The sequence below is a fragment of the Phytophthora infestans genome, genomic scaffold (assembly GCF_000142945.1).
Source record: "Phytophthora infestans T30-4 supercont1.70 genomic scaffold, whole genome shotgun sequence".
NCBI lineage: Eukaryota > Oomycota > Peronosporomycetes > Peronosporales > Peronosporaceae > Phytophthora > Phytophthora infestans.
The window spans coordinates 44,164-54,852 of NW_003303689.1; the positions used below are offsets into that span (position 1 = coordinate 44,164).

Below are 10,689 nucleotides of genomic sequence, written 5' to 3' on the forward strand. Positions count from 1 at the left end.
TACACGGTTAACGTGTCTTCCAAAGGTCGCTGAGTATTCCATCGAACTCATCCCAACCGCCACTGAGGGTTCGTACCGTAGATGGTCCGCTGAATGCGAATCCGGCCAGTCCATTATTAATAATAAGGACAGCCTGGATTCAGTGACATAGGGCCGTATCCGATACTTGTTGAAAACTCGGAGGTGACGCCGTCGAGTCCCTTGCACCTTGGCGTCTCCGTACATCACCCGACCGAGGGTTCGTCGCTTGAACAACTTGGGCGGTGTCACGTCTTTGTCGACGGGTGATAATCCGCAACCACGGAGAAATCACTACACCACACTTCACCACATTTTTTGCGGGCTGCTTTCCTGACTTTGGGGGTTAACTTTGGCCTTCCTCGTGACCTCGGAGGACTTGCGATTTCAAACGGCGTGTCCTCTGTAGCTGCCTCTAGGGGCGCGTTTGATGAAGTTTCATTGTTAATTAGTAAAGCTTCACAATCGCCACGTGAACTCTTATTGCCTATACCGCTCGATTTAATCGTTTGTGTAGACTCTTCAAGCTCTCCACAATGGCCCGACCGGCCTGACTGACCCGACTCATCCGACTGACCCGACTGCCCCGACTGACCAGACCGCTCTGACAAGTTTGATATGTGATTATCCTCCTCTCTAGCCATTGCGAAAGCTGTGACTTCTTCGTCTGGCTCTGAAACGCATGTGGTTGGTACAGATGTGTCTGGTGAAAGCTCCTCCGGATCGGGCTCGCCCACCGCTCGGGAAGGATCTTCGAACTCACCTCTCTTGAAACGACCTGCCACTTCTTGAAGGTACTACCGTATTTGAGATCTCCTACTTCAGACCCAATATTTTTGAAGTTGTATTGTTGCAAAATACACAAGATCTGTACACGTACCGACGCATCTCTATCACGTTTTATTTAAACAAAACAATTGAGTTATTAATATTAAGTTCTTCTTCGGGAACTACGAAGTTTTCTATGTCGTGACGCGTATCCACAGCATGGCGCACTACGGGCACTTCTTCCAGCAGCCGTCGTAGCAGCTCCCAATCAGGTTCACTGTCGGAAAGCTCCGTTCCAGCCTCTAAGTTTTCAGTAGGCTCAATGGATACCATTTTTGCTTTCTCAAATCCGCTTCTAACCGTTTTGCGAGACAACGAATTCCACGAATTCTTCGTCCAACCTATTAATTGCTGCCGTGTAGGTGCTTTTATCTTAAACGGAAGCATCGAAGTTGAAGCGCGTAGTTGTTTCAACATGTTCTCCACCCAATTTTCCGCATTTTGTCTTTTCATGGCTTGTTCCACGAAATATCAGCCGGCTGGCACGCAAACGTGTTGGTGGGAAGTTTCAGTTTAGCATGTTTTTTGTACTCTGAATTAGGAGATCTAGACTTGTGCGCTGTTCCATTCTCGATATGTGATTGGTTGGAGGGCAGTCTGAATTAGGAGATCACTCTGAAGTAGGAGATCTCAAATACGGTACATGGCCTCTTGATACTGTGCCATACCAGCCATACTTTGCAACTTTGCGCACTCGGTCAGTAGTGGTGTTGGTGATCTTCCATGTCGCATTAGCCAATTGCTTGCAACATCACACTGTGAACGTGGCAAAACACGTGTCGAACTCAGTGTCTCCGCCAGCGCAGAAGTCGGCGCCGCCCTCCAAATAGCCGTACTTGCAACGCACTGGCTGGGCAGCGTGGACGTCGGCATCACCAGAGTCCAAGCTGATGATGTCAACGCTGACGCCGTTGGAGTCCTTGGCTTTTGTCGTGCAGACATACGGTATTCGACGCGCACTACAAGCGCGTGTCGGCTTTGGAACTTACGTCGGATGATTCCCACTTAGTCACGGCAGGTGAAGCCGCTTTGGTGCCTATATGGAGACTCATGGACTTGCTAGACGAACCAGACGCAGCTTCGAGCTTCCAACAAGGTCTCACACCCGTGGTAAGCTTCACAGACCACGTGCTACCTGTCACGTCGCTGCATGTGGATCTAGGCGGTGTGAAGGCCCGCATCTATACCTCCTCTCTGGATCGTACGTACAAGCTCCGGTCGCTCAATTCGCCCCAGTGCCTGTACAGCGTCTCCTGTCCGTCGTACGTCAACATGTGCATTGCTGACCCCATGGAGCAGCGGCTTTTCATGGGCTGTGGCAATGGACACATCTACGCACTGGACTTGAATGCTGCTGCCACATCCGTCACAGCAGCGACGGCATGTGGCTAATGCTTCGACAGGATCTTCGTCTGCCAAAGTTGCTCCTTGGGGTCCCGAGGCGACGCTGCCGAATTCGTTCGAAGGTCATGAAAGCAGTGACACTACACTGCACATCCACGCTAGTGGGGCCTTCTTAATGTCAGGAGACGAGAGCAGCGCTTTGCATGTGTGGGACAGCATCAGTCACCAGTCGCTACGCAACATCAAGCTGCCGCACCTTAAAACTCAACACACCGTCGCGATTGTTCTTGCAGCATGAATTAAAATCGCTCTTTGTCGCTTACTGTGCTTGGCGACATGATGCCGAGCTGCTACCCGGAGTGGCTGCAGCAGGCCGGAGCTGCATCGGGGAGGGCACAGGTGTTTTCTTCAGCTCCATGGATGCTCCCAAAACTCGCGCAGGCGTCACTTTCCCCATTCGCGACGTTGATGGTGTCTCTGGCTGCCGTCGAGATGACCGATGAGACGACGATCTCTAACAGATCCACGGGCACAGGTGTTTTCTTCAGCTCCATGGATGCTCCCAAAACTCGCGCAGGCGTCACTTTCCCCATTCGCGACGTTGATGGTGTCTCTGGCTGCCGTCGAGATGACCGATGAGACGACGATCTCTAACAGATCCACCTTTTGGAGCACTGCTTGACTTTCGACTGTCGGGGCGCTGAGAAAATGCAGTGGGGCACTACGCGGCCACCGTGCCTGACAAAGGCTCCATTGACAAGATGCCTTTCCCGTGCTGCCGTTTCGCCATCATTCTCAAATTCGGGTTGTGTGACTTCACGCACATGCGAAGGGTGTAAAAGGGCGTGATGCCATCACGGGTCATGATAACAACAAAAACAACGATAATGATACACTCTGTTTAGCTGGTACTTCGCACCACTGCAAGTTGTAAGTCCTGTCATCGCTGATGTTGACTACATATGATCTACACACTCTTCAACTAATCAAATATAATCATCGAGGCGCACAGCAAGCATACGATCAGCAATTTTCCGTCTAAGTAAGTGCATATATCCTCGATTTCGAGCAATACGAGCTGCTGAGCATAATCTTTTTCGGTGAAGTGGCTCTGCTGGAGTTCGACAAGGATGCCGACAATAGCGGGGAAGCCGTTCTTCCATATGTTACTGAAGTCGCAGGGCCAGCCCTTTTTGCAGCCCCATCAGCCAATCTCAAGCTACCGGACACGGCGATGAAAAAGAGTCTTCTGTTATTACCGAGCCTGTCCCCTTACCGACTCCAGTTCATGTGATCGCCCTTCGTGACTCTAGTCAAGCTGTGTTTATGTGACGAAGACATGGCCAAGCAGTGCATGGCGAAGCTTATTAGCGAGCCCCGGCCTTGCGAGGAACAGGACACCTGCTCGAACATCCTCTTAATCCTGTGCGATCTCTGTATTCGCTACACGTCGCTCGTGGACGCGTATGCTCTGACTATTGCGCTGTCGCGGTTGGACAAAGTCGCTTGTTACAAGCACACCGGGCTACTCGATTACCATGGATGCGACTACGAACTTCGAGACGAAGAGGACAGCATCATAGAAGAGCTGGCAGAGGTGCTGGCACGGCTGCGCACGAAGGACCCGATGTCGTTGGAGGAGCCAGTCATTCGTTTTACGGTAATTACGTCCTGCTGTCTCTAAAAAGGCTTATTATAAAATACGTTCGTTAAAAAGGGGTAAAAACACACGGACGTTCTACTGTAACAGGGCAGTTACCTCGCTCGCCTGTTGAGCGTGCCGTATGCTCGCGTCCTTGCTCACTGGGTATGTCCAGGTCTGACGAAGGTACTCGTCACGCAAAGATAATCAACACTTTTGGGCCCGTTTCACCTAGCCCGTTCTGTGCTCGCACCTATTTATTAATACACTTCTCCGTTTGCTCGGTTTCCAGAGTCGTTTCGTCCGTCCGTCCGTTCTCCTGTGCTCTGACCTCACGCAGAGTCCGTGGCTTCGTTTACACAGAGACTTCCCACCAAGTACATGTGCTCGTCCTTCGCGTTCTTGTGCGCCGCGACTCAGAGCCCCACGCTAAGCCTTCTCTCAGATTCACGCATCGGAACCGCTGAACCGTGTCTACTCCTGCCAGACTCCACGCTTCTCGAGGCTCTCGCTAAGCCTTCTCTCAGTTGCAACACTAGGTCCTCGTGACCCTGGTTACTCCTGCCAGACTCCACGCCTGCTCCGTCGCACTGTCCCGCTAGTCCTCACACGCACAGCCCATCGATAACGTTTCCGCTACTAACACCTACTCGTTCTGGTTCTCGTTGTTCGTGTACGCCGACACTCTCACTACCGCAGGTCAACCACTTGCTCTTGACCCCGCAGATTGCAAACTGAGTGGCTCCAGCCGATCGCCCGGCCCGGCGCGATCTTCCCGCTGCCAGCCCCTCACCCAACCTCATCATCGCCTACTGACCGCTTGTTTTTGATTGGTCGCCATGAGTCGTGGACGCCCACTCCTCACTCATTGATACCCGTCACTCTTCGTTGGCAGCTGGCCGACACTTCGCTGGCGTGGGGATCGTGCGTGGTGATCCTCACGTCCAGAACCCACTTCAACTTGCTCATCAGCCGTCCGCCCGTTTCGCGCTGACACCTCATTTCGCGCAGGCGCTCCGGCATGCACGGATCCCTTACACGCCTTCTTCAAACCCAGGGTCTTCCACGACCCTGCTAGATTGGCACAGCTCGTCGTATTCCGTGACAGACACCCAGCATGACTAGTCGTTTTCTGTGCGTCTAACCCGCTGACGCTTTCGTGGTCGCAGCTTGTACTCCAGGACATAGTGTCCGGCCGCATTACGCCGTTTACGTCGTCGGAGCTCCACCAATTCCTCACCCGTGCTTCGCCAGAACACCTGGTTCTCCACTGTTCGTCTCGCTCGTTCGACAGGTACAGCAGCTGTTGCCGTCTGGACAGAAGCCGTCGCTGCTCGAGCAGTTTCTCTTGTCGCCTCGACATCACTCCGCTGTTCGATTTCGCTTTCATAGTCCAATTGCTCGCCAATACCTCGTGCCAATTTCTCCAGATAATCGGTAGGTTGTTTATAGCTGACTAAAATGAGGGATGAGCAAGAAACTCCTCTGGTTCGCCGTCCTCGTCCTCGCGTTTCACCAAGTAAGTCTCATACTCCGCCGGCTCAAGGATCTTCATTGGACCGATTCATCGGCGAGCCTGACGGTTCTGTTCACGCCTCCTTGTCTTCTCGGCGCACGCGTGTGCACTTTGCATCGCCGTCAACAGTCTCTGGTGGTACGCAGTTAAACCACCCGCTTCACTGACGTTCATTTGTCGAAGCAATACGGTGGTAGCAATCGACGACCCATCATCAGCTCGTTTGGCGATAACGACACAGTCGTATGCTTACCCGAATTGTACGCGTATACCGCGAAGTCGACCCACGCATCTTAATCGTTCTGTTCGTCGCGGTGCATGTACGTCGACACACAGTCTTTCCACGTACGATGGAATCTCTCTACCAAGCCAATCATCTGGGGTCGGTAGGAAACAGGGTTGATCTGCTCCGCCTGTAGCATTCGCACCAACTGCTCGATGGCCCGCCCAACAAGATCTGGGGCTCCATCCGTGAGAAGTTCCCGGAATGCACCAAACCGCAACACCACATGCTTCATCAAGAACCGGGCAACATTCTCTGCCGTGTGCTTTTCAACCACCGCAGCTACCGCGTATCTCGTAACGTACTCCACTGCCGCAATGACGAATCGTTGTGCACCGGTTGTAGTTGGTAATGGCCCGGTCACATCTACTGCCCACCGATCTCCGACGTCGCTGCCTCTGATACTCCAGAGAGGTGGCACTACTTCTCGCGGCCTTGCTTTCCTGCTGCCACACTCCTGACAGCCATTCACCCAATGCTTTACCTCGCGCTGTAAATTAGGTCACCAGTACAGCTGTGATATTCGACCATAGGTGCGCGTAGCTCGTAAATGTCCAGCCCATACAGAGTCGTGGTGTTCCTTGAATACCCTCGCCCACAGCGCTGGAGGCATCACTACTCGGCTCCCTTGGGGTGTGTTAATCACTACCAATCCGTATCGTGTTTCAACGCTCATGCATTTATACATTGTCGCTTCTACCAGTCGTTGAACTAGTCTGCTGCGTGTCTGCGCCTCTCGTATCTGCTGGTCAGTGAGCTGCAACGTCGTCTCACTCGTAGCCCGGTGCTCGGTCATGCGGGGTCCTTTTCGTCGGTTCTCGCGATCCCTCATCCTCCACTGGTGTCCTCGCTATCGGCTCCAAGCCGTCCCCGTCAAGTATCGGCCCTACGTCCTTGTTATGCATCAGATTTTGCCCTGCATGAGTCGTCAAGCTTCGTCCTTTGCGGTGTCAAGCGGTCGTGTTCTTGAACAGTCAGCTTCCGCCCTCGTTATTGTGCTCACAGCACGTTGTGATTCGATCCCTATTGAAGGTGAGGCGAGGAAGGTGGAGGAGCTTGAGTAGAAGGAAGAAAAAAGAGATGTGATTGAATTTTATGAGTAGAGTTTCCTGGCACCATTGATTTATCTTTCCTGTAAAAGGTGATGTATCGACTTATGCAGGATTGGGTCCAGAACATATTTTGTATGGTAAGACATTTTGTACAATAACTTGTACGCTATGTCACCAATTAGGACACATCATTGACAGCCTCTCTGTGTCCCAAGTTGGGGGCAGTTCTTATCCCAGATGGTGCAGCTGATTTGCATTCAAGACGTTGAGGACTTTGACTAAAATTACTACTTCGAGGATAATCGACTGTTTCTTGCGGTAGTGAGTTGCTAGAAAGTATGCATATACCTTTCCGAAGGTCGCAAAGTTCTTTACCGTCGTGCAGCTCAAGTATCAGTGAAATAAGCTTGCTTTTTTTCCGTATCGTTCTCGTTGAGTGCATTAAGTGTTCATTTCCTGATCTTTCAACTTTTGCACAGGTGCAGTTTTCTTCTGATTTGCATGCAAGTATTGAAGGTGTTGATCAAGTGCAATCCTCAAGGGAGCGAGACTTAGTGCGATGCGCGCCTGACGCTATAGTCTGGGCTAGCTCTGAGTGAACTTGTTTCACTCGGTAGCGAATCGTCTCCACTGGTCTCAATAACCTTGGGTTTTGTCATATTGATTTACTGCAATCAATATTTTGCTGCTATGGTTCATGTGATTTGCACAGTACTAATATACTATCTTTTGTATACACAGATGCCTGTCAGTCTTCGCACATCAATTTTGTGCCAACATCAAGAGATGCTGTCGGACCGGTACTCAATGTGCGGTCTCTTATCGATCAGCAACGCTCTTCAAACTAGGGATTTTATCACCCCAGCCATGTTGCGGCCTATTTTGGCTCGGTTGGTAGAGGTGAGCCCAAGTGTGGATCATGGACATCCACGCTACGGTGCCTACACTATGGATGCGTTGCAGAAGGGCTTGCAGAAGCGGCGGAAACAGCTGATTTACCTGAACACAATATTGGGGTTCAAGAGCAGACCCAAGCGACCTGCCTCCATCGTGCGGAGTCGAAAATCGGCTCTGCTGATTATAGGTAGGCGGCCTGGGCAACGAGCAGGTACATGGCATTGTATCGCTCGTGCCTGGGTTGGTAACAAGTTTGTGTTCATCGATTCCGACACCTATCACTTCTTCCCTAACCGGGAGGAGCTTTTGACAAGTTTCTTTGAGACAGTAGATGGTGTGTACTCAATTGAGGACATTCCTCGTGCAAATCTTTAAGATTTAAATAATACGTATTTACTTTTAACAAAACTTGTTGCTGTATAAATTTTACATATCGATTAGTATTTTTCTTTTCCTTTTTTTTCTTTTTCTTATTTTTGTATAAGTGTCTTACATAGTGACCCTCTTAGATTTATAAAAAGGGGTTTTGATAGTGCTTTTGTAAAAATGTCTGCTACCATTTCTTTGGTGTTGCAGTACATAATTTCAAATTCTTTTCGCTCTACTTTTTCTTGTACAAAGTGATACCGAATGTCAATGTGCTTGCTTCTGCCATGCAGTTCTGGGTTGTAGGAAAGTTTAATACAACTTTGATTGTCCTCAAATAGGGTAATAGCATGTGAGCTTTCGTGTTTAAGCTCTACTAAAAGAAGCTTTAAGAAAATAGCTTCTTGCATGCAGGAATATACTATCTTTTGTATACACAGATGCCTGTCAGTCTTCGCACATCAATATTGTGCCAACATCAAGAGATGCTGTCGGACCGGTACTCAATGTGCGGTCTCTTATCGATCAGCAACGCTCTTCAAACTAGGGATTTTATCACCCCAGCCATGTTGCGGCCTATTTTGGCTCGGTTGGTAGAGGTGAGCCCAAGTGTGGATCATGGACATCCACGCTACGGTGCCTACACTATAGATGCGTTGCAGAAGGGCTTGCAGAAGCGGCGGAAACAGCTGATTTACCTGAACACAATATCGGGGTTCAAGAGCAGACCCAAGCGACCTGCCTCCATCGTGCGGAGTCGAAAATCGGCTCTGCTGATTATAGGTAGGCGGCCTGGGCAACGAGCAGGTACATGGCATTGTATCGCTCGTGCCTGGGTTGGTAACAAGTTTGTGTTCATCGATTCCGACACCTATCACTTCTTCCCTAACCGGGAGGAGCTTTTGACAAGTTTCTTTGAGACAGTAGATGGTGTGTACTCAATTGAGGACATTCCTCGTGCTAATCTTTAAGATTTAAATAATACGTATTTACTTTTAACAAAACTTGTTGCTGTATAAATTTTACATATCGATTAGTATTTTTCTTTTCCTTTTTTTCTTCTTTTTCTTATTTTTGTATAAGTGTCTTACATAGTGACCCTCTTAGATTTATAAAAAGGGGTTTTGATAGTGCTTTTGTAAAAATGTCTGCTACCATTTCTTTGGTGTTGCAGTACATAATTTCAAATTCTTTTCGCTCTACTTTTTCTTGTACAAAGTGATACCGAATGTCAATGTGCTTGCTTCTGCCATGCAGTTCTGGGTTGTAGGAAAGTTTAATACAACTTTGATTGTCCTCAAATAGGGTAATAGCATGTGAGCTTTCGTGTTTAAGCTCTACTAAAAGAAGCTTTAAGAAAATAGCTTCTTGCATGCAGTGACATTGGGCTATGTATTCTGCCTCTGTTGTGGACAGAACTACGGTGTGGTGCTTTCTCGATTGCCATGAAATTGGGCTTCCACACATATATGCGATATAGCCTCCCACAGATCGTCGTGTGTCTGGGCAATTGGCGTAGTCTGCGTCGGAGTATGCAGTGAGATAATGCTTTGACTTTTACTGCTCTAGATTTTGCTTTCCACCAAGGGTGATGCCAAGATTGCGCGTACCGTTTAAGTACTTCAATCCTCTCTTAACGGCATTCCAGTGAGGTTTTCCTGGGTTCACTAGGAATTGACTGACTTCTCGTAGAAAATATGCGAGATCAGGTCTAGTTCCCATCATTAAGTACATGAAGCTACCAACTGCCTCTCTGTACGGGATCGCTTTCATCTCATGTTTTTCTTCTGGCGTTTGGGGGCACATGGCCTCCGTCAGCTTCACACTGGGATCAGCGGGTGTACCAACCGGGTGTGCATCAAGATGAGAGAAGCGATCCAGGACTTTGGTAGCGTACTTCTCTTGGTGGATGAAAATGGTTCGGTCCGTACGGTTGCGTACGATTGACCAGCCTAAGATGTATTGAGCTTCACCGAGATCAGACATTTTGAAGCGCTGCTTGAGAGCGTTCTTTATGTTGTTAATGATATCAAGCGTAGGGGCTATGATGAGGAGGTCGTCCACATAGACTAGAATGTAGCATGTAGCTCCATCCACAACTCCAATGAAAACGCATTGGTCTTTGATGAGTTTGTGGAATTTCATGGTGAGAAGAAAAGAGCACAGGGTAAGATACTAGATCCGAGGTGCCTGCTTGAGACCATATAGGCTCTTCAAAAGCTTGCAGACTAAGTGCTCTTTCCCACGAACAGTAAACCCTTCAGGTTGCAGCATGTAAATTTCCTCATCGAGGTATCCGTTCAGGAAAGCGGTTTTAACATCCATTTGATGGATCTCAAGGTCAAGGAGTGCTGCAATCGTCAGTAAAAGTCGCAGCACTTCCATGCGGATCACTGGAGAGAATATCTCATCGTAGTCAACGCCATACTTTTGCAAAAAACCTTTTATTACCAGGCGAGCTTTATAGCGGTCAATACTGCCGTCTCCATTGTATTTTACAACGAATACCCATCGACACTGTAGGGCCCTTCTCCCTGTCGGTAGTTTTGTGAGGACCCACGTTTTGTTGTCGATCAATGATTTGTAATGGCTGCCTTCTCCCAGTGTTGTGCTTCTGGTAGTTTCTGGGATTCTAGGAACGTCTTTGGTTCATATATGTGTCTGATAGCCAATAGAGCGTAGATATGAGTGAGGTGCTCTTTTCGTTCGTTAATGTCGAGTGGATCATCAAGTAGACACGAGT

The 10,689-nt window shown here is 49.2% G+C and overlaps 4 protein-coding genes across 4 annotated transcripts; 3 read left to right on the forward strand and 1 right to left on the reverse strand.

Annotated features, from left to right (window-relative positions):
* Window positions 1-1,789: 1,789 nt before the first annotated feature.
* PITG_23116 (uncharacterized protein) lies at window positions 1,790-2,439 on the forward strand (the record flags this gene model as incomplete). Its single annotated transcript, XM_002997519.1, has 1 exon — window positions 1,790-2,439. The coding sequence occupies one exon, from the start codon at window positions 1,897-1,899 to the stop codon at window positions 2,236-2,238; it is 342 nt and encodes a 113-aa protein (XP_002997565.1).
* An 87-nt stretch (window positions 2,440-2,526) lies between these two features.
* PITG_17694 (uncharacterized protein) lies at window positions 2,527-2,829 on the forward strand (the record flags this gene model as incomplete). Its single annotated transcript, XM_002997520.1, has 1 exon — window positions 2,527-2,829. The coding sequence occupies one exon, from the start codon at window positions 2,527-2,529 to the stop codon at window positions 2,827-2,829; it is 303 nt and encodes a 100-aa protein (XP_002997566.1).
* A 700-nt stretch (window positions 2,830-3,529) lies between these two features.
* Window positions 3,530-4,381, forward strand: PITG_17695 (uncharacterized protein; the record flags this gene model as incomplete). The annotated part of the gene is made up of 3 exons (XM_002997521.1): window positions 3,530-3,850; window positions 3,941-3,997; window positions 4,196-4,381. 3 exons carry the CDS (start codon window positions 3,530-3,532, stop codon window positions 4,379-4,381), a joined length of 564 nt encoding a protein of 187 aa, XP_002997567.1.
* Window positions 4,382-4,697: 316 nt separating this feature from the next.
* On the reverse strand, window positions 4,698-5,248 carry PITG_17696 (uncharacterized protein; the record flags this gene model as incomplete). The annotated part of the gene is made up of 1 exon (XM_002997522.1): window positions 4,698-5,248. The coding sequence occupies one exon, from the start codon at window positions 5,016-5,018 to the stop codon at window positions 4,698-4,700; it is 321 nt and encodes a 106-aa protein (XP_002997568.1).
* Window positions 5,249-10,689: the final 5,441 nt, after the last annotated feature.